A 24,309-nucleotide genomic window follows, 5' to 3' on the forward strand; every position below is an offset into this window, starting at 1 on the left:
AAACAGTTAAGGTGATAATAATGAAAATGTGATGGTATCTGAAGGTCAGATCAAATGAAACGATGTCTACTAATTGTCACCAGCTGCACGTATCCAGCGGTTATGTAAAAAAGTGGTATAATTCCCTTATTTTATTTTAATACATTTAATAAGGTAAAATTACAATTCACTAGGAAATAGCAACAACAACAAAAAGCACAATCTGTTGCAATAGAAATGTGGTCTTTCTGCTTTCCTGTCATGTCAACTGTACTGGTGCACTCGTGTTTGCATACTTGTGTGTGAATTAACCTGTAGGTGTCTTATTATATTATTTTATTTAATAGTATTATTTCTTGCCCTTCATAGTGAGTGGTGAGGTAAGTCGGAAGGTTTGAGGAGCGGGGGGGGGGTTTATGGCTGACAGGGGAAGAGAAATTATTAAAATACTCCTGACATTACGAATAAGTGGCCGCAGTGCAATCTACTTAATCACTCCTTTTTACATTCAGTGCAGGAACACCGACGCCTACTGAGACCCCAAACTCTGATTTAACAGTTTGACAGACTTGAGGAACAAGAGTTCTTTAACCCGTTCAGTCGAGCCTGTGGGACTATTGTTTTATTAACCTAAGATGAGGAAGAAGGCTGCATCTACCAGTTATTATTGATTCAGCTGTTCATTTATTGATTAATCAAGTAATAGTTTTGTCTATAACATGTCTGAAAGTTGTGATGCACATCACAAGGTGACATCTTCACATCATTTTCTCTGAGTGATTATCATTATCGGTTAATCGACTACTTGATGGACTGACTGTTTTATTGTCTAAATTCTTCATAAATTCACCAGACTTGGAGACACATGATTTCTTCCTGAAAAGTAACTTAGTATTTTTTTTTACAAAGTCCATTACATCATCACTGTAAATGACTGAGTTTCACTCGATAGTTGAAAAACTATCGAGTGAGCTGCCTGAGAGCCTCAGAATTACATATGTCATCCTGCTTTGAGGATCACTCTTTTTTTGGCACCGAACCCGCGTTTGATTTGAAAGATGTAAAGTGGAAAAGGTGGTGGGAGTGAGAGAAAGAAACAAACTGACACTCACAATGCCAAAATAAAAGATTAGACCCACTCATATGGAGCTGGGCATAAACTATGTACGCTCCACTTATCAACACACACAGTTACAGGGTGGCAGCATGTGTGTGTGTGTGTGTGTGCTGTTATCCTGCAGTTGTAGTACTAGTTCAGCCAAATGGGGAACATGAAACCAGAGCATGGAGCCAGGCTCTTCCACACACACGCACACACATACTGGCCACACACACACACACTGCCAGCTCAGCCCTGGCACACTTTACCAGGGGATGTCCTGCATCCACAATGCCAGCTCACACAAGCTCTTTCATGTTTACTCGTGCCACACTAAAAAACGAGCACACACATACATGTATGCATGCTGTATAATAACAGGTACATACAAAAAGAAGCACTGACGAATGAACACATTTCTGGCCAGTGAGATCTGAATATACTGTATGTGTGTGATGCATGTGGGGTGTGTGTGTGTGTGTAGAGCCAGTCTGTAATCCAGTGGCCTATATAAATAAGCTTTGTAGTGTATAAACAGTTTTATGAACAGGCCTTCAACTGCTTTCAACATAATAAGAGAGCTGAGTTACATGTGCACCCCCTGAGCAGACCGAGCAGTGTGTCTTTTTGTGAGTGTGTCTATGAGCGCACAGGAATAAACACACACACACACACACACAACGAGCAGCAAGAGAGCCAAAAACAGCAGCTTTCCCTCTCACCACGACGGAGTAGATGTAGCGTGGATGTCAAATCACTCGCATAAACACAACGAGCCAGATCAATAAACAATCCTCCATCACAGTGCGTACAGTAGTCCGCTTGACGTCACACACGTCACTGACACACCGCCACCGCTGCAAATACTGCAGACTGGGAAATAACGCTGGCCTTTGTACTGTCTCATTGTTCTCCGACATTGTCATTGTTTCAGAATAGTTTGCCGACCACGATCATCTGCGAGATCTTTTGTTTTCTGCAGATCTGTCTCCGGCCTTGGTCACCACCGCTGCAGTGCGTGTCTGCGCTGAACTTCCCGGGGATCAGCTGTCAATCAAAGCGCGTGGGCGGCGTGACGCCTTTCTCTTGGACTTTTTTTACCCTTTGATGTTGACGTTGTTGTCTGTTCAGCCACTGCGGTGGTTGTTGCTGTTCATGCCCTGCTCCTCTACTATTTATTCCGAGCCCACCGCACACATGAAAGGCATCGCTTCCTGAGAAAGCAGACAATGTGTGTGAGGAAGCTACTGGTGTAAAAGTCTTTCACTGTTAAATAATGTGTTTTTGCTACAATGATGAATCTAATTTGCTGTAAAAACTACCAATCAAAATAACTTGCCGTAATAATGTTTTTGCCTGTACAGAACCCATCTTCCAACCACTAACATAATAATGTGAGAGTTATAGACCACCACAGGGAAACTCTCTTGTCTCTACTCTTCTCTAGTCCACAGAGAGGCCAAAGGTCACATTCAGAAAGCAGCCCTGGACCTAAGAGTCCATTGTCTAGCTCAATGGCACTTTGGCAAGTTCCGTGTAAAGTCAACTGAAGGGAAACTACACAGATTCTATTACTACTTAACTAATAGTATAATGTCTTCTGTGCCTTTGTCAAGTTTGGGAAAATAAACCCTGATGATGTCATTGTGATGACATCAGGGTTATTTCAGCGTGGGCCAGGAGACCACAAATTTATAACAAAAAGCCTGCTATACAAACTGGACCTATAGAGTTTGAAACCTGTAGGTGTTAACAGGGCAGGGAAGGTTTTAAAAAAATTTGTATTAGTTGCATTATGGCAAAAGGTCGGATCTAGCATTTTGAAGCTTGACCCATACTCTGGACTAAATGTCAGGATTTTTCAGCTTCTGCTGCTTTGATTTTGACCATTCTTTTTTTAATCTGTCTCTCGAGATTCCCCAAACTTTAAAAAAGCGCAATATTAAATTGCTAGAGTACACCTTTAAATACAGAGCCAGGACTAAAGGAAACAAGATTTCGTTCAGCAATTCAATGCTGCAATTCAATGCTGCTGCCCCACTACTGTCTTATGTAACAAAATATGGGTGTGTGTCTGAGTCTGTGTGTATGCTGTCAACATTACCAAACAGGATAAAGGATAAATCAACAGGCTCGCTGGTCTGGACTTTCCCAGCACAGGCTGGAGAAAAGCAACTTTAAATTCACGTGAAGTGCTTTACATTCTATTTTGAGCGACACAAAGCTCTTCTTTTTCCGGTCCTTGTTGTATTACTACGTCCAAAATTTGCCAGCAGTAAATTCCAAGTTTTTTGCTTCCGTCTGGATAGCAGACACACTCGGCAAACACACACCCACACATTTACAGCAATAATCAACAGTTTAGTCAATAGACAGTTTATGGAGGGTTTTTTTTGTAAGTGCTGAATATAAAACACAATCCAGTCTGTTGGCAGATTATTAGCTTTTCCAGTCATTCCCGGGGCCTGCTGTATGTGTTATCCTGCTGCTGAAGACTCCTGCACACACGAACATGTTTACATTCAGTACGCTCATTCAAAATGCACGCACAGTCAGATTCTCACTGCACCGGGAGAGAAACGCTAGAGTTCAAACGCTGCACTTGAGTCCACTAAATAAAATCTTACGTTGAGAAGAGCAGAGAGAGTGACGATAGATTAGCAACGGCAGCCACTGTGTGAAATCTTTGTAGGCTTGCCAGGATGTGCTACAGCATGAGATACACACGCCGAACATACTGTAATTGATTCAGCATCAATTGGCTGTCCCAGATTTGCATTGACTGCTAATGTTGCAGGGAGACAGACAGACGCATGAGCCAAAAGAGAAAATGAAAACGAGAGAATAGACATGAGATGGAGAGATCTGACACAGAGCCAGACAATAAATGGGTGTTAAAAATTCACTAATGTGTATTGAGGTGGGTAGCATTAGGCAGTGATGATAAGCTAATTGCTAATCACTACATCATAGACTAACAATACTCATGTTATGAGGCTTCAAGCCAGGATGACTCTTCAGAGGGCTGACCATAATGAAGGATTGAAAACTGGATCATTTTTGGCAAAAAAATATCAGTATGTCTGATTAATTAGTCTGGAGAAATATTTGGATTTATCATCACTTACGAGTATTGATAATATCTCTGTTAATGAGCTAATATTGCTAGGCTAATACAGTTTAGCAGCCAATATTGCTCAATAAAATCAATGGTCAATAATAATTCTTTGTACTGGCCGCATATCAATTTCAGCTCATTAACACACATATTATGACTGATTGTCCATAGAGGAAAGGATTAAAATTCTTGATGCTAATTATGAGAAATCAACTGGACAGCAGAAATTGTATTTACTGTAGAAATAATCCACAAAGAATTCATTCTAAATTTCAATTTTCAAGCCAAGAAATTTTTTTTTCAATCATCACCACTTTCAGTTAAAAGAAAGAAAAAAAGAGAGACAGACATAGCCATTCACACACGCCAGTGTACACACACACACACACACACACACACACATGCAAACCCCTCTCTTTTGAGACATTAGCGATGCTGTTTCTGAATGAGGGGCGCCTCAGGGATTATAATCAGAATTTTCATCTCAGTCAGGGATTAATAGAATAAATGGGCAAGAGAGAGAGAGCACATACCATGTGTGTGTGAGTCTGTGTGTGGTGTGGGTGGGCGGGTATGCTGTCTTTTTGCATCACTGATCGGCATTTTGCCTGTACAGAGCTCTCTCGCTCACACACACACACACACACACACAGGTAATGTCTCGGCTCTCCTCGGTCGGAGCTGTTTGATATGTAAATAGCAGCGTTCCGGCGCAAGTCCGACGCTTTGTGTTCCTCTGAGCCTCGCAGCAGCCAGAGGAGCTCTGTATCACTCTGACCATAGACACAGACACACATTTTACAATAAGCAGCCATCACATTATACAAGCAGATGCATGCATAAAAACAAGCTACATATGCAGAGGTAAAGGAAAGGGGTTTCCTGCAACAATAAATATAATATTGTTCTCATTACAGCAGTACATCCCCACAAAAGACAAAAAGATAAATTGAAAATTATGTTGATCATATTTTTGTTCTGATTAAAATACTTGTAGGATGAGTAATATGGACACTAAAACATAAACTCACTGGAAATAGTGTTAAATTTCAAATATTGAGGTCAACCACCGGTATTAAACTGGCATATCTTAAGAGATATGAAATTATGCCTTTTCTGAATATATAATTAATGTCTTGTTATTCTTGCCATTTTGATGCCTTACTGGCTGAGTAGAGGCCTCATACACTGTAAGGAAAACCTACGAGACACTGCGATACACCAAGCCGGCATTTACAAAATAAGAAACACACACGCATTCTTCCCTTGACTCCTTTTTTTGTCATTAGGAATGCTTTTGGACGGCTATAATCACGGGTGAAATTCCAGCAGAGATTTTTTTTCTTCTGCCTTTCACATATTTACTTCACCGTGACAGTTTGGGGTCAATTAGGATGAAAGCTGGGGTTGGAGAGGAAAATACTGGCTTTCATTAACGGCTATCAGAATGGATGTGTTGCGTAAATTCAGCATGTGAGGTTGATGTTTGTGCTGGTGTGTGTCCAGTAGCTGAGAGAAGGTTTTTAAAACAAAAAAAGCATCGATTAAGGAGGATAGGTGTTAATTAAATGGTGAATTCCTTGTGCAGATGGAGATTTTAAACGATGAGTTTTTCTTCTCTGTTTAAAATTCCAAACAGCAAACATTTAATAATGCTCAGCCTGTCTGTTGTTCAGCTTGACGTCAACATCAGACAAGATATATAATACTGCTGTCCTGTTTTCTTCTCCTGTCTGAGTGTACAGCTGTTCCTACCAAGACGTTCCCACACACAACGCTATTGAAGCAACCAGACGCCTGTATTATGATGTAAATCGCTCTAATAACCCAGTTTAGCTGGTGAGTGTCTGTGAGAGTGTGTGTGTGTGTGTGTGTGTGTGTGTGTGTGTGTGTGTGTGTGTGTTAGAGTGTAGGGGAGTGGGTGTTGAAATGTATAGTCACTGCAGAGACGCAAGCAGCTTTGGCAAAAAAAAAAGAAAAAGATCTTTCCAGCTGACATAGAGTAGATAGATTTATCTTTAGCCTGCGAAGACCAAAGGTCAAAGGTCAAATGCATCTTTGACAACTATTTTCCTCATCTCCATTTCTAACTGTAGAAATTATGAGAACTGAGGTGAATTGGGAGAAACGACAAGCTTATTGAGCTTATATCCTCAAACACACACTAACTCCAAAATCGAAAAACAAACTGCCACATTTAGGATTCCTGAGCTGCATTCAACGAACAAAGAGATAAAGTGTGTATTTTGCTAGTGTGTTTCCGCTGCTGTATTTCATCTTCACCCCCTTTCTCTCTCCCTCCCTCTCTATCTCGCTCTCTTTCTCTCTGTAACGGCTAATTTAGTACAGGCAGTCCGCCACTAAAAACTACTGCTAATTAAAATGCACGAAGAAGAAAAAAATGGCGCCGCAACAAATAATTAGTGGTGTTAAGACGCTTTAAATAAATGACTTTCCCTCTAAGAGCAAAACTAAAACTGGCTTTTCCTGCTCTCCGCTCGCCTCTCATTTGATTCTTTCACTGGAAAAAGGAGACGGACGAGAAGGGAATATGGGAGATCTAACTGGAGTAAAATCATGCATTTTACCTATGAAGTTTGGTATGGAGGTAAACTAAGCCTCCTTAAATAAAAAAAGATCGAGAGCTGGGCTGCATTTAGTCGGGAAAGATGTGGCAGTGGAAGAGGAGAAACCACACTGAGAGCAGGACACATCTGCCAGGGCCACATGAGAGAGGCACACACACACACACAAATACACACACACACGTTATGCAAGAACACACATTCTAGGCACCCAATCCCAGAAAGAGGCTGCAGTTACTCCCCAGACTAGAAGTCACACACAAACACACAGTTTTCCGAACATTCAGTTCAGTTACTGATCCTCTATTAGCATACACACAAACACACACTCACCCCGAGGACTCGCAAGTGCACTAATACACTGACCAATGGTACCACACAGTCAAGGTCACCGATGTCTCTTTGCCACTGGCCTGTGGGATTTGGTCACCATGGCCAAAGTGGGAAAGCGCACAAACACATACATTCACTGACAAACACACTTTCTGCAATGAATTCAGTGGATCAGTGGAAGGACAATTGGTCAGACTTGGGTTAATGATTAGATCCGTTACATTGTCTTACACACTCTTTCGCACACACAAAAACATACACACTGCCCTTTACACTACTCAGGAAAGACAGAAGACTATTCACACACACACACACCCACACAAACACATAGTGACAGAAAGAAAGCCATCCTAAATCAAACCAGTGTGTGTGCTTTGTGTCAGCTGTAAAAAAATAAATAAATAAATAAATAACAGAACAGAGGCTTATTCTCTCGGGTTTCCTCCCCACTTGTGACATCCCTCTGTTGCTGTTTGTCTCACAACACCCCCACCCCACCCCCCAAGCCAGTCTGGGCCAATCAGATTTCTTGCCTTAACATGGATTGGCATGTGTGTGTTTCCCCTAAAAACACTTTTGCTGAGACTGTTACAGCCCCCACAAGGTTTGGAAGGAGATCATTTGCAACATGTAGGCTAGACTCTAGTCCACGCCGGATCGTCGCACCACAACACGCGCACATTGTGTCGACGATATAAAAAACAAGACCTGACGTTGCAGAAACACACACAAAAATGTACACCCATCCAGCTCAACACACACCCACAATGACAATGTGCCAATTAGAAAAGTAGAATCTGAACACTGCAAGCTGCTTCCAAACTGGACGAGTTCATTTAATTATTGTCTATTTTTAATATTCTGTCAGATTTTACCTCCTAATTCGCACAAAAGCTGATACGCAGGCTTAATCACATCCTCTACAGAGATGATCTGGCAGCCACTGCCTCAATGAAGCTGCCGTTTCTCTCTTACTGAGTGCCACTGCAACTGTGATCCAATCCAGACAAAGGCGATGTACGCTTGTTGGTCTGTTTACCTGGGAGGGGCTCCTGTTTGGGACAAATCCTCCGGGGCGATGAGAACCGGTCCTCGTCGTCTTCTGCCAGCGTGGCCTGGACGCCCACTTCCACGGGCCTCCGGCTGCGCAGAGAGCCCAGTGCAGGCGACGGGGTGAGGGCCAGGCCAGGGGAGGGCGAGGGAGGCTTGTCCAGCCCCCGGCCCATGGCTAGGCAGGGCGGCCCGTGGCATCGCTTTCTCTTGTGCTCAATGAAGAGCAGGATGTCCGCTAGTGGGAAAGTGGCCTGGCACTGGCCGCAGGTCAGCAGGTCCTGCTCCAGAGAGGGGTGAGCATCATGACCCAGCCGGGCTAGCCGGCCCACGGTCGAGCCCGGGTGGTGCCCGTTGAGACTGCCGCTCTCCTCTGAGTGCTCTGAGCAGCGTTCCGACAGCTCCTCCGACGAGACGATGGCCGTGGAGAGGGGCTCGGCTGCTGGCGAGGCAGAGGGGGGGAACAAGCACAGAGGATGAGGGAGAAGAAGAGGGGGGTGGGAGGAAAGAGGGAGAGTGAGCAAAAAAGAAAATTAGAAGGTACTCCAAGCGAAAAAGCAACAACCACATGTTCATATCTTTCTTTTTTTCTCTTGTAATTTAAACCTATTGATGCAACTATTTGTGGGAATAGATGACAAGATAAGAGTCCTCACAAAACCTTTCTCATTGTGTCACATGGAGGATCAGAGTTAAAGAGTCAAAGCTAAACAAAAGCCTGACATGTGGTACACACAATAAGGGGGTGAGAAAATGTGCCTTGTAATGATAGAACTGCATGTAATGCAGGAAAAATGATTACAACGCACGCTGATCTGGGTCACACATCATAAGAGTAAATGGTGGGAAAGAATCTCCTGAATAGATACAAAGCTCAAATCAGATTCCTCAAAGATAACAATTTCATTGCCAATGACAGGGGAAGCTTAGAAAATGATGGTTAAATACAGCATTCACCCAAAAACTAAATATGTGGATGAGTTTGACTTGCCTAACCTTGTTTGTACAGATTTTGATCCTGTAATCAGCCGAAGGGAAAACTGTCACAGACATGTCCAACACATGTGCCGGGGAATGGAAAGGGACGGCAGGCGGCACAGAGTGTGTGTGTCTGGGAGCAGAAAAACTCTTCCCTTAGCCTCGATTACATGTGCCTGACTTATAGTTCTTAGATACCGGCCGCTTGTACAGCGGGAAATCACCCCAAAATGAGCCGTTCAACCCGATTCCTCACCCCTCCGAGGCCGGATTAACTCCTGACTACTTTTTTAAGAAGCCTTTTGTCAAGCTCAGACCGTCCTGCAGAGAGGGAGAGGAGTGTGAACAGAGAGGCCCCCTGAATTAGAGAAGCGAAAAGGGAGAACATAATTCACTGTCCCTCTTTTAAAGAAAATCTTCCAGTCCAAGGTGAAGAGTCTGACTCTGTGCTAGCCGCCTAATGCATGTTGACCTTCTTTACTCAGCCGCCAATTTCACATTTTAATGAACTTAAAACCACTGAGAATCAAAAAATAGATTTTAATTTTCACTGTCTGGGTGATTGGTACAGATTTTGTCTGATAAAAGGGATAGGGTTCTTGTGCATGCATGTGTAAGAGTGTGTGTAGGAATGCACAAGTGTGTGTGTGTGTTTGTGTGAGGGAGAGAAAGAGAGGGAGCGAGAGAAAGATAGAGACAGGGTCTGAATGTGGACTACATCCCCTCAAGGAAATATCTTTTGAACGTTGCAATCCTGTGCGACATCTGTGCACAAACTGGGACATGGAGATAACATGATAAATTCCCAGCTTGCACCAACTCCACCAACACTACCGTCCTCTACCCCATCAACACCCAGTCCTCCTCCTCTCCCTCCTCCCCACCCTCCTCGTCTTTGATTTAACTTCAGGTCAACACAATGCCATGCATGTTACACAACAGCTCCCAGAATGGGGGGGGGGGGGGGGGGGGGGGGGGGGGGTGCATTACATTCACTGGATAAAACAACAAAATAAATAAATCAAATGAAGCTGCATAAGCTCCTCACCTATTAAGTTGAACTCAAGAGTGGATATCCGAGGTTTGAAAAAACATTTTGTTGGATTTAATGGAGCATGAAGAGGGAGGGTAAGAGACCTAAATACGATATTCTTGTAAAACAACCTAGCAAGCGTCCATGAGTTCAATTTATATTTAAGAACAAAATAGAAACATGCATAAATCACATATTTCTATATATTTTTAGGGCAGTGCAGCTGGGTGAAATAAACGGCATGGGTAGCAGAGAGGAGCATAATGTGTATTAATATATCCAACCATGTATAACAATTTAATCACATTTCCTAAAGGAGAAAAAAAAAGGAAGGTGTAAATGCACTCTCAACTAGAAATCCTTTTACTAAGCTGCAGTTTAAAAGTTCCACCTGTCTGATAAACAGTTACAACTAGAAAACCTAACTGTGGGAAGACTGGCTCTCTGCCCCAAATAAACAAATTGAAGTTTATATTCATTGGGGCAAAATATAGAAATTACTGTTAATGTCATTTCAGTTGGAGGATTAAATGTAAAAATGTAACACTAAAAAAAACGAGTTACATTTTACTGCTTAAATTCAGCCTGAGCATGCCATTACAAATCAAACACTTGAAATGTAGTATTTGCTAACTAATCCAATAAAATTATAGAATTGTAAGAAATATCTCAAAATGAAGACGCAGGTGCTCAAAACAAGAAATAATCAGGGATGGGTGTTAGATAATGTGCTACATTAGTAACAAATGTGAATCTGTATGCAAAATGATGTATGTGGTGTAAGGTTTGAGGGGGGTAAAAGGAAAGGTCTACAGGTCTATTACAGGGTAGCTGTATATGCTGATTGCAGCCTGGATGTGTGTGAAAATGTAACGCACAAAAAAGGAGATTCAAGGAAAGAAGGTGGGTTTGAGGTGATGAAGAGGAGTTGTAGATTTTGAGCACTTGGGGTCCTCCCTCCCCCTCTCCCTCTCCCTCCCCCATGTCTTGTATACGCTCCCTTTATTCTAAAGAGATAGCCAAATAGTAGCCCGTGTAGATAGGGGTGGCAGTGAAACTGATCAGGTTCAAGTTCAGCGCTGGATTTTCTGATCGCGCTCTGCCTCCTAGCGACGACACATGGCCATGGTGACTGCGCTGTCACCCAGCCACACACACACACACACACACACATACACTTTTTCTCTGTTCAAACCAAACACAGGCGACAGCCAGTCAACATACCGAAACACAATCAAGCACAGATGCGTAAAGATGCCCAAATATCTTCCTGTTTTATGTTTGCGGGCCACTTCGGGAGCCGCTGTAAGGCTGCGAGGTGGCGTACAGTGCGGCACATGGCGCGGTGACAAGCGCCACTTTGCCAATCGCTCCGCAGTTTCCAAAACACACGTACCTGCTCTCCCGTCACATATCAGACACCCGCGTCAAATAAACTAGATAAAAATAAAGCTGGCGATAATTAAGCGCCGTGCGTAAAGACTTATTCTGCCGACCGACTCAAACATTGTTGGAATCCAGTCGCTTTCCTCATAAGCAGCAGCTACAACACACCACTGAGCTGGTTTATGCCTTACCTTAGCTGTACACGGAGCTTTAGAATCTTAAGTTGGATTTGTGTTCGGTCCAAATTTGACTTTATAAGAAAAACAACAAAAACGACAGGACTAGATATACTGATGTCCTGTTGCTGTGTTTCTTGTCTCAAACTCTGGGCTCCAGTGGCTCTGCTGTCTTTTTTTATGAAGAAAGCTTCTTATCTAAACTAAACATCACCTTTACATAGAAGACATTAAAATGTTTAAAGGTGTGAAGAAATACATCGATTTGTGTTGTCTCTACCGCCGAGCTGCTCATCGAGGGAGACAGTTGTAAACAGTCGGGCACGAGAAATTTCCCCCCTCGATCCAAAAATCCACCTCCAAGTTTTTTTTGTCTGAAAATAATCCAAAAATAGAACGAGAGAGAGGAGATGAAAAGCCTGCCTGCAGAGCTATCAGACAGCGATATTCCGGGGGGTGCTTTCTCCACGAAGCTCCGCGGAGAGGACGCGCTCTGTTACGGGAGCCCTGCGCGCTTCCACTGACCGGAGCGACCGTGGGGGCACCGGAGCCACGGCGAGTGCATTTAACAGCCGATGAATGTACATTCTCACCATGTAATAGAGAAGCACTAACGGGTGTATACCGACACACAAAACTTTTTCTCTCTTTCGGGCATTAGGGATCTCCGAGCTGCTTTTACGCACGGAGCTGTCGCACTTTCTCTCCATGTTGTTAAGTCCAGTTGACCGCGGGTCCGAGCGGTGCGTCCGGTGTCCACAAGCTCCTGTTTTGCTGCCCTTTACCCCTCTCCCTTTCCTGAATGGATTGAAAGGGAGCCAGAAGTTAATTTTTTTCTTTCTTTTTTCATCTCTACTTACGCGAAAAATCCCGTTTGCTTAAGTGCTGGGGTTTGCCTTGCTTGCGGCGAGACATGGTGGCTGGCGGCTGCGGCGTTCAGTGCGGATCACATCGGGGAGAGCCGGGGTTAGAGAGGAGACTCCGGTGGGGCAAAAAATATCTTCATCCAACGCCTTTGACATCCACAAGAAAAAAATAAAATAAATTAGAAATAATACAAAGATGGCGCGGAGGCGAAGATGGATCGCGGGATCGCCGTCATGGCTTTTTTGAGAAAGGAGAGCAGAGAAAAAAGAGAGAGAGTGAGAGAGAGGTAGATGGAGAGAGAGAAGGGGAGAGAGATGGAAAAAATGGCAAAAGCCCCCCCCCCCCCCCCACCCCACCACCCCCCCCCCCAACCCCCCCCCCCCCCCCCCCCCCGAGCTGTGCAAGTTCAAGTGCACGGACGTGACGTTCCCGGCGAACTTGAACGTCAGGCGATGGACGGACACCCGACATACAAAAACATGGGCAGGGCCGAAGCACCCGAGTGGGAGTGGGAGTGGGAGGAGGGACGGACGGGACGCGCAATAACAACACCAATGGACGGTCATTAGAGGGAGAGGGGGAGGGAGGGGGTGTGGGGGCTGGACATGAGAAATAGACCCAGTGGAAGCCAATGGACACAGAGATCAGGGGGGCCGGACTAGAGGCACTTGGAGGGAGGGAGGAGTGTTTGTGTGTGTGTGTGTGAGAGAGAGAGAGAGAGGGGAGAGAGAAAGAGAGAGAGAGTGTGTGTGTGCGCGCGTGAGTGAGAGAGAGAGAGGCAGAGATGTCTAATGAAAGCAATATGCAGAGAGAGAGAGAGAGAGAGAGGTGGACGCAAAACAGGGCAAGGGAAGCCGTGGACAGGAGCTCACTGGAGGGGGGCGGATATAATACTGCTGCATATAGTACAGACCGGAGGAGTGTGTGTGAACAAAGTCTGTCGCATGTCGTGGCCAATGTTTCAGTCTGAGAAATGCGCGCAATGCCGGCCACAGGCTCACTTGGACGCGCCTGTGCCTATATGTATGTGCCCCTAAAGCGCGTGCACATGAAGGTAGATGGAGAGAAAGAGATGCACGTGTTAAAATGACAAGGAGCCCAACAAACTCTCCGGTTGCAGCGAACCGGACGAACAGGTTGAACAATCAACAGAAATACAGACACAGGCTATAACCTGGGTGGCTTCACATATGCTTTACATACACACAGTGGTCTGCACTGCTCCGCTTACAGATGATAATAATTTCCCGGCCCTGTAAAACAAAGAGAGAATCTTATTATTGTGTGTAACTCCTGGAATTGTAATATTGCACGTTTATCTAAAAACTGTTTACTACAAAAGTATTTTTACATCTCCATTATAATTTATTAGGTCTGATCATCAGTTAGACTATACACCACGATAGTGTATAATTATTTAGATTTATGATAACTCATAACAAAAAGGGCTGTGTGTTCTTAAGACTTCATCTTGGTAGAAAAACATTTGCCTCATACTCCCTTGAAGAATAAATGAATTAACCTGAAGAAGATCTTTAACACATTTTTTAAAGAAACTAGGGGAGTTAATATCTGATCTTGAATGCTGGATCACTTTTAGACAAGTGTTTGCGACATAATTTAAAATGCACCCTTTCCGATATGGAGAATGCGCACTGTCTGTGACACTGGAGTTGTACTGTGAGTGTGTCTGTATTGAGGGGGTAGTTTAGAAGGAGCAATATAGGGTCCAAAGCCCCCCTGCCGGTTAGTCTGTCTCTGTATCTGTCTGCGTGAAATCCACACTGCAGCCCCGCGCAGACCGTGGGAGTGAGAGCGGGCACATAAGCGCCCCGTGTAATAACTTTCAGATGTGCCTCAGGTTCGAGCTGCATACGGTACAGGGGAGGGTGGATCAGTTGTGGTGGGGTGGGGTGGGGGTGGAGAGGAGAAGAAGGAGGAGGAAGAAGAAGAAGAAGAGGAAGAAGACGAAAAAGAAGAAGAGGAGGGGGAAGCGATTGTAAATACTCTTGTAATAAAGGGGGTTTGGTAATATAAGACGCGGGGCTTAAAAAGGCAACGGCGCCGCGCAGCGCCACGCGATCCGGGCTTTGGATATCAAGTGAGGAAACACGGCGCAAAATGGGAAGAAAAGAGCCGCTGGTGCTCTGTGGACGAGGTGGAAAAGAGGGGAGGGGAGGTACCGGAGGAGAAGACGGAGAGAGTCGTTCTGAAAGCGGCAGCGGCAGCTCCAGGAGAAGAAGCCCGGAGCGGGAGCAGCAGTGGCGGCGGCGGCGATCGATTCTAGTGGTGCTTCTAAGACCTGGAGCCACGCGCACTGACCGAAGAGGACGCGCACTTAGCCTAATACCGAGGGGGTGGGGGACTGAAGAGGAGGAGGAGGAGGAGGAGGGAGGTGATGGGAGAGTGAAAGAGAAGGAGAGAGAGAGAGAAGCCGGAGGAGTGAAGGAGGAGGAGGTTCAACGTCAAAGGGGGAAAAATGCATGACCAGTGAGTGAAATATTTTGCAGGTTGCAACTCGCTGCATGGCTTGTTAGACGGACCGGTGTGTGGAGTGAGTGCATGCGTGGTGCGCGTGCGGGTGCGCTTGTATGGCGTATGATTATCCCGCACAGGGTGATTATGCCGTTTGTGACCGTGTGTCAAAGTTTAGGCAGGTTTTAAACCTTGCAGAGGAGATTTTCTGCTTTCATGAGAACAAAATCATCTTCAACAAAAAAGTGTGCGATCTAACGGCTAAGTCGGGTTAGATCTGTCAACCATGAATTGGTACACCTCAATACTTTATTCATTCGTTTTATATTCAGTCATACAGCCAATTCAGAATGAAAATGCTGGTAGATATGTGGATCACAGTCTGTTATATTGTAATCTGTAGGTTTGCATCTGTATGACGACTGGCCATTGTAGTTTTATTATCATCGAGCCCTGTCATTTATTTCCTTTGCACGCTTCAGTGAAAAGCAAACTAGACTATTTAACAGGAATGTAGGATGTAAGATTACAAAGAGGATTTTTTAAACTTAATTATTTCCGTTGTTCCCGAAGGTAAACAATGTTGGGTTTGGAGAATCGATTTAAAATTGTGTTTTATATTTTTCAGCATCTAAGTGGATCAAAAAGGCGCAGACGCTGAACGTTACAGGGACGTCTAGTTTAGATATGTACATTTTTCTTTCTGTCTTTGCCTCATTTAGGTGCCTCTGGGACTGAGAAAAAGGTGGCTGTAATAAGATTCCGTTTGTGCTGATTTCCATGGATGTTAACCCAAACATCCTGGACACTTTTCCTTTTGCCTTCACCTTTATTTCACAAACGCTTGAGCATCTCCACGCCGTGTCAGTAATGGAGAGGCTCCTTAAAAAAAACAGGCAGCCATGTATCCAGATAAGGATTAAACACGCGTGTAAGATGCCCATAAAGCAGGCAGAGGGCAGAGAAAGGCTAGTTCCGTTGAAAAATGACGTTTCTTTTAAAGAGCATAAATGGGGATGCAAGGCAGGATTTAAGCTGTAATTCCCGGGCATCGGGTGGCCTGGGTGGCCTGCTACTGTTTGGATGGCGACAGGCGGCCACCGCACCCACTAAACCTGATCCAGTAACACTAGAAGCCTTTACAGTCTGGGTGACACGGCGGAGTGTGCGGAGCTGCGCCCGGAGTGAAAACATCCAAAAGGAAGCAGAGACTTCATCACATTTTTGGTAACTGTTCAGGTTTTATAACTTATCAGCTACTGGCAGTGTGTAGGCAAACTGTCTAAATTTCACTTCAGGCCGGTATGACAAAGTCCTTGCATCCTTTGGCACCAAAACTCTTCCTCTGTGGTGCCACAACTGATTTGCAAACATAGTCTGTTGAAACGTGATAGAATGCGAATGGTTCTCATCTATCGGGCAAAACCCGATCTTTTGATTTTAATAGATCCCATGCCATCCCCAGTTGGTACACACAGTTAAAGGGGCCCTCGTTTTACAGCGCCCCCCCCACACACACATCCGAGAGCACTAACCTTGACCTCTCCCTACACCCCGCTCCATCTGTTGGCAACAAAGAGTGTTTTCCCTTTCTCTTCCTCCCATCTCCTCCTCCTCCTCTCTCCCTCCTCCTCTTCTAACTTTATACACCCACCTACGCGCGCACGCGCGCGCACACACACACACACACACACACACACACACACACACACACACACACCAAGTCAAGGCGGGACATTGATCAAAGCCCGTGGAGCTGCTCGGACTCGGGGAACGCGCAGGGGAATCTCTATATGTAAATGGAAGCGCGTCGCCGGTCCCGTCATACAGCAGTCAGACTGCGCGCTTAATGCTGTGGGAGTACAGCAGCACTGCATGCGGAGCAGGGCCTGGGTGCATGTTTGTTCGAAATGTTTGCGTGGATATGTCTCATCGTGCCCCATATTTGATCTTTTATTTCTTAATTTAAAAAATTAGATTAGAAGCAGGAATCACCTGGAATTCATTTGGAAGCCACAGTTCGCAGTCAGGTGTGTTAAGATAAAAAAAAAAAGTGATCTAGCAGTATTTTTTCCGGCGCCATATATAGGCCACACTCTGCCGTCTTTAACTTTATTTCTCCTATTCAGCACTTTTATTCGCTTGTTAAAGCGGCTACAACTTTCATCCGCCTATATATCCAGCACCTATGTGCACTTAGTGAACGGACAGCGGCATACTTTGACCATGGTTCATAAAACGGGGAGGGGGGGAGAATTTAAGCTTTGTAAGGAGCGTGAAAGGAGCGGAGAGACTACATGGCATCAGACCGGCGGTGGTCACATGCGCGCCTTCCCTGCACGCACGACAGCTCCGGGGAAATTGAGTGACTGGGGGCGCATTTCAATATATGGAAATGACCGGGGGGCTCCTGAGATAAATCAGATCCAATCCCTCCACACACACCCCCCACCCCCCCACCCCGCACACATTAGGCCTACCCCCTCCCTCTTTTCCATGCTCCTCTTCATACCTTCATTTCTCCCTTTCTCTCCAGACTCTGCTTTTGTTGCTTTTATCATAATTGCGTAAAGACGCGGAGTGTAAACTGACATTACCGAAGTTATACACAATGTAGAATTAAAAGGCTAGGTGGATGGGGCCTAACAGTCATTTTTTTAAATTAAAGGATGTGATCTCCAGTCTGTGATCAACGTAAGCAAAACCTGCAGTGACTGTAATCTGTAATCATTTATGTGAGGATATTTGACTCGTGAATTTACACACGATTTCGCACTAGTTATATTCATAGACATAAAAAGTAGTTAAATTTGTTTTAGGTGCTATTACACCGGCCCCATTTGCTTCCACGAAATTTATGATTAATTGTTAGGCCTTCGTACACAGTTGCTCTGCACCTGTTATTGTGTTATTCAGGTGAAATTATGACTAAACTAATACTGCTTTAAATAAAAATGTAAAAAAAGATACAAAAATTATTTCTTTTTTTTAACCAACAATTCCATGTCCAGTGCTGTGGCAAAAATACAGTGTTCTAGGATTTCGTTTTTAATATGTTTATTTCCGATGGGAATCAGCTCCAAATCCCGGTTAAATCTAGTCCCTGGCTTTTTGCGGAGGAATTTCAGGCTCTGGTAGTCGCACCCCCACCCCCTGCAATAAAGGGAGCGGGGTGGATTTCACAACTTGCCATTATCACATCGGGGGATGTGCGCGCACGCCGTTGCGTCGGACCGGCGGTATTAGATGATCAGGCGGGATTACAGGGCTATAGACCAAATTATCAGACCCCCCTTAAAACACACACACACACACACACACCTTCACGTCCTTCCACCCCCGATCCCCCCGTCCTCTGTGTGGTGTGTGGCACTCTGATGTGACGGGTGAGTTTAAAGTGAGTTAGAGACAACTTCAGTCCAATTACCCATGTGTACACTGTCTGTATCTCACTGAGCTGGGGGAGTGTTTACACGAAGTGACGGACACAACTGTAACATCTCTCATTTTGCTGCATGGGGACCAACTGGGGAAAAAAAGGCCTCAAAGGACCCCTGGAGGGCCCCAGACCACAAGCACCTGCTGCAGACTACACAAGGTTCGGCGTCTTTAAAGAGTCATGCACCGTGCACGCACCCTACTCCAACTCTCCACCACCACCACACAATCCACATCCATCCATCTGCCTGTAATGCGCGGACGTGTTTATGGCCGCCGTAGTTAAGTTGTTGTTAATTTTCCACTAAACGGGTTGTTATGAAGATGAATGACGGGAGGGAAATAGTCCACTTGGGACAGCGGGGCGTATTTCTGTTCTGAGAGGAGCCTATAGCTATAGGGATCTATATAGGCTAAAGGCAGGAGAATTGAGAGTGTAGTGGTCTGGAGGGGCCTATTTGTGAGATGTTCTTGAACACACCATGCTTAGAAGTTACTGGTGGTTTTTATGTTTGACTGGTATGAGGTTTGACGCTGAAAGCTACTGATTGTCACTATCCGTGTTGACAAATAATCCAAAATGATGGCAAGTATAAGTGTTGCTGTTTTCTAAATCGGGATTCTGATTGAAGGAAACGTTTGTGGAGCAGAATTTAGAATAAAAGGCAACACTGAAACTCCTAATAAACCACAACTGCACAAAAGATATGCAAGCTCGTATGGATGGTGGCAAATTAACTGCAGTTTTACTGATAAAATCAGCGGGAATTTACTCTGAACCGCTGATAAATATATAGCCTGCAAGTTTCTCTGACACTCTCCTTTTATTGTTTAAGAGAACATCAGCAGAGCATCCACTTGAACTGAACCAGCTGGTGTTTTTAGAATGCATTCACTCATCTTATAGCCCCATAATCTTTAAAATAAGAGATAAGCCTACTTAAAGACCCCAGTTAGATATCTAAAGCCCCACTAGTTCTAGTCTAGCTGACTTTCATGAATTAACATCTTCAAACGCGGACTCTATCTCCCCCTAGTGTCCAAATAAAGCCAATGTAACGGCGCAGGGAAATGTTAAGGTGGCCCCTACAGGCTGAAGCCGCTGCCGAGGGCCCGCAGCATCCAACTGATCTTAAGGGTGGATGTAAAGGACATGGTTTTGAAATTACAATTCGATTAGTCGGTCTGCAATTTTGGAAATATTCATTCAAATCAACCGAATAAACGTCAACTTGGGGGAGAGGTCGTTTGTGTTGAATACAGAGTGAACATGAGGAGGAGCTGGTCTGGACTTTGGAGAATAAAAACCACTACAGAAAGAAATATAAAGTATTATGGATTTTTCTCAGGATATGGTTTGGATCGCTCAAGACAACAATTCCCTCGTTCAAACGTCAGGATGTGTGTTGAGTAGATCTTTGTGTTTGCTCCGGACAGAGTTTGGTGTTCATGGTCCAAAATGAAACCAAAACCCTGAAATCCGTAAGATCACCTCTCCTCTTTCAGGTGTGCTTGGAATCGTTGATATTTTTTATTTGATGGAATAAAACAGATCATTTTAAAAACGTTGTTCCCACCTTTCAGCGTTAATCGCCCCATAACGTCAACACAAGGCAAAAAGATTGGTTTCATGGAGGATTGAAGGTAAAATAACTTGGATGGGAATACGATATAGATTTTTTTATATATATTTATTAATTTCCTGCTTTTAGTCACCTTCCAGTGTGATAAATCTCAAGAACAAATCTGTGAAAATATGATGATCTGATTTCCTAATTTCTTTAACATTCCTTACAATATTATTATATAACAAGGATAATAATAATAATAATAATAATAATAATAATAATAATAATAATAATGATGATGATGATTATTATTATTATTATTAGCCTACTATTATTACAAGACTATTATTTCCGAAGGGTTTTCAAATCCCTAATAATGCCAGTAAGGGCAGAAACGATTTCAGTACCTGTGAATTGGTGTAATATTAAATAGTGTCCGACTGATTGAGTCTACAAGGATTATTAATCCAGTCCAATAATTCCGCAGCAGTGATCAGCGGCTAGAAATGAAGTTCAGATCCAGTAAATCTTCGCGCAGCGCTGTTTCCAGCGCTCCGGAGTCTGAGCGGGCCGCACCTCAGAGAGCTTAGTGATAAATCATGTATTTTTAATGAATAACAATGGAAGAACCCCCCTCCCACCCCAAAAGGCAGGAGCCAAGCTATCTAATTAGATTAAGCGGCGGTGAGGGGCGGTGCGGGCCGGACGGGGGAATACTGCGGTAATGACTGCTATCACGGCAGCGAGTTTCTAATGGGCTCTGAAGCGCTGCCACGCAGCCAAACCAGGGGGCCTTTCAAACCATTAACACCGAGGGAGGAACATAACAAATCTAATCTGACATGACACCCTTCTGTTTCAGCTGCCTGCTAACCACAAAGAACTGGCGACATCTCGTGTCGTCTGACTCTGAATCTTCGGTCCCCACAGACTGGATTTCTGGGGACATGGAGTGGAGCTATGGCTGAGACTGACATCACATTATTATCATTAGAGATCAATTATAAGTTGCACTGTTAGTTTGTTTTCATGCATAAAGCCTACAATTGTTGCAGCAGAACAGACACCTACCACTAATAATAATAAACTGTTGCTTTACAGGGGGAAAGGAGGGAAACTCACATGCAAAAACAATAAAATAACGGAAATATTGGGACAAAACAAAGAATAAGTTCAAAGAGGCAGGGCAGTAGAAATGTAGGTTTAAAAAAAGAAGAATTACAGGAAGTCTGTTCTGACAGGGAAGGACAGCAAATGCACAATCTCCCTTGGTTTTAAGTCCAGATCTGGGGATTGCTAGTAGATTTTTGTTGCAGGATGTAAGGTGCAGGTAATGTATGGGCACAAAGCCTCAGAAATGTAAGCTGGAGGCAGACCAGGGAGTAGGCCTACTTTTAAGGCAATGAGTAAAACCTTAAAAATCAGATAGAATTTTTTTTTTAAACCTCAACTGGAAACCGATGCAGAGAGGTCATGTTGAGGGTTTTGTCTTTTTCTGGAGAGCCTGTTACAAGACATGTTTTCAGTATTTTGGAAATCTAAAGTACCATGGAGTGCAGTAAGATCATTACATTACTCCGCATTATAAAACCCCTGAAGAACCTGAACCGAACCTTAAGAACAGAACAGTGCATGTGACCAGTGAAATGCTTATAATAATATGATAAGTACTACACACACTATTAGACTAGGCCTATATTTAAGGGGGTTTCTGTGGGTTCTCTGCATGTTGGAGCTACTTTATCATTATTTTGCGGGGTAGACATCAGTATAAAGACACTGGTGTTGTGTGAGGTGACTCTTAAATGCTGTTGCACTGCACAGAGAACACAGACAGCTATTCAACTCAAGACACATCTAAAGACACCTTCTCTCGTCGCAGTTTTTTTTTTAACCAAAAGATGGATTTAGGGATAATTTAGTATTTTGGAAAAGTTTGGGGAGTTACTGTTGACATGTGACAGTTAGGCAATGACTTAAACTATAGACTTAAGTTCAGACTTTAGATTTTGTTGTTCTGACGATCCAGTTCCATTAAATGTGACTATTTCATGCCAAACCAAAGGTGATGTGTCCCCCATGATTTTTTTCACCAGGGACAACAATCATTTTGAAACATCACTATGGAACATTCATCTCTCTTATTCATTTGCAGTTCAGGATGTCCAAACTAGTTTGGAGGAATCCGCACCGACTGGTTGATATCTCACATTTAATGAAAAGCCAATATCTGCATCAGTTTCACTATCCACAGTTTATAGATTACATAATAAATTCGGAATTCTGATACTTAATCACTAAGTCATTCTCTGATTGATCTGTAAATGGAGGATAAAGTCAGGAGAAGAGATGGTCTCATTTGCTTATTGATGCATTTCTGAACATCACAGCTCAGTTACGGAGAGTTTGCCAGCCACCCAAAGGGACTCGCGATGAAATGAACTTAAAAAGTACCACAAAAAGGAGCCAGCAGGTGTGAACCTTTTTTTCAATCCACCCACAGATGTAAACCTTGATTTGGCAGAGATTATAGGAAAATGGGGACGTTTTAAGGGAGAGTTCAAATGAAATATATCTATATATTGTTAAAAGTCTTATTACGATCACTTACACTGGTAAATTAATTTCCACACGGTGAAAAGGTCCCGGATTTCCAGTTATTTCATGGCATCAGCCTGCATGCAGTGACTAATCTGTCTGCTTTTATTTTGAAGGATTAACAGCTTTTATTTACTACCACAATTTAATGTTCAGGTTCTAGACTTTATAGTCTTTACTGGCATTTTCTTTATTTCTGTATTCATCTTTTTACTCTTTGGTCTGTCAACAGCAGACCTGAAACTGGTTGGTTTTACAAACTCATTCAGTTCACTAAACCCACCACAGGACGGCACTAAAGAGCTTAAAATGGCTTAAAATGAAAGTTTGAGCCACAGCACACTAGATATTGTGATTTTTAATCTTAAACTGATACCATTTCACTGATAAAACTATGACTTATAAGACTTTCTCATAGAGGATCAATCTGTTAGATTAGTTCATATTTTAAAATGACCACTGAGCTTCTCTGGATGGCTACAAGAGGACTCACCTTTGCCCTGATGTGTGCTCCAGATGTGTGCTGTTCGGGTTGGTGGTTTGATTCCTCGGGTCAAGGCACTGAGCCTAGGGTTGCTCCTGATGGCCAGTGCCTTCCCACCATCATGTGAGTGTATGTTTGAATGGGTGAATGAGAGCCAGTGTGAAGGCCCTTCTCCACTGCAGGTCAGTATTCTACAGTTTTAATATGTACTTCAAAACAAAATAGATTTTGTGAGTCAGTTGAATTTTCGGAAAAGACAAATAAAACTCTTTAAAATCAGACCTTGCTGTCACTGTCACTGCTTTTAAAGTATCGTGGTGTGTTTCCCACCACTTTGGTGATTTTCCCTCTCATCATGTATGCTGCATTGTTTTATCTTTTGTATCTTTTGTAGGGGTTTAGATTGTATGAAGAAAAAAATATGTTTGGCTGGACTAGGTCAGAACTCGGATTCCTGACTTTCTGAGCCGATCATGTAATAACTGGAAAGCTTCTCAACAAATGGTGACACTTGATGGTAGTGAAAACGCATCCACACATTTACACCTACCCAAAGCAAAAGCATTTGGCTTTACCTGCAGGAAGTTGAAGTCCATCAATTTATCCCTGCACCAAGTTCTGTTAAGCAGTTACCGAGCTGGGAGCCCCAGATGAGAGATGTGAAATATCTATGAACACTAATAACTGTCCATGCATTAGCCTGAGGAGTGTTATTCTCTAATGATGTTGCACCCCTATGCACCATGTGTCAGCCAGTGCTTTTTGTACTTGTCTGATAGAGGTCATTTGTCCTTTTACCGGTTCTATAACAGAAAATAAAAGAAATCTGAGCAAAAGAAATTATATTTGGTCTATTTTTTCCCTCTGTGATAGCTATGGGTGGATGGCAGGAGGTTAATTAACAGTCTACTGCTGTGTGCCGACCGTTTAGTAAGAGTCTAAAAAACATCTACCTATATATAAACAATTTTAAACTTTAACAAACTTGCCAATAAGTGCTTTCTTTGGCTTGAGAATTATAGAGTGAAATAGACAGTCTTATCAGAATGTATATTAAAAATGAACGTCATGCCTAGTCACTCCACATGGTGGCAGTAGGAGCCTGAGAAGAGGTACAGTCCAAATTGAAGCTGAAACAAAAA

General features: G+C 43.6%; 1 protein-coding gene across 2 annotated transcripts in view; it reads right to left on the minus strand.

Annotated features, from left to right (window-relative positions):
• bcl11aa (BAF chromatin remodeling complex subunit BCL11A a) overlaps positions 1 to 12,930 on the minus strand; it is a 50,087-nt gene extending 37,157 nt beyond the window's left edge. The window contains exons 1-2 of one of the 2 annotated variants that reach the window (XM_038737542.1): positions 12,598 to 12,930; positions 8,154 to 8,603 (exon numbers count right to left, since the gene is read on the minus strand). In XM_038737542.1, coding sequence (XP_038593470.1) covers positions 8,154 to 8,603; positions 12,598 to 12,652 — 505 coding nt within the window. In that variant the 5' untranslated portion in view covers positions 12,653 to 12,930. Of the gene's footprint in view, positions 1 to 8,153; positions 8,607 to 12,597 lie in introns of both variants that reach the window. The other variant, XM_038737541.1, reaches the window with a different exon arrangement.
• Positions 12,931 to 24,309: the final 11,379 nt, after the last annotated feature.

This window comes from Micropterus salmoides, unplaced genomic scaffold (assembly GCF_014851395.1).
Source record: "Micropterus salmoides isolate LMB-PRFRI ecotype aquatic unplaced genomic scaffold, ASM1485139v1 Ms_hic_scaffold_22, whole genome shotgun sequence".
Taxonomy (NCBI): domain Eukaryota; kingdom Metazoa; phylum Chordata; class Actinopteri; order Centrarchiformes; family Centrarchidae; genus Micropterus; species Micropterus salmoides.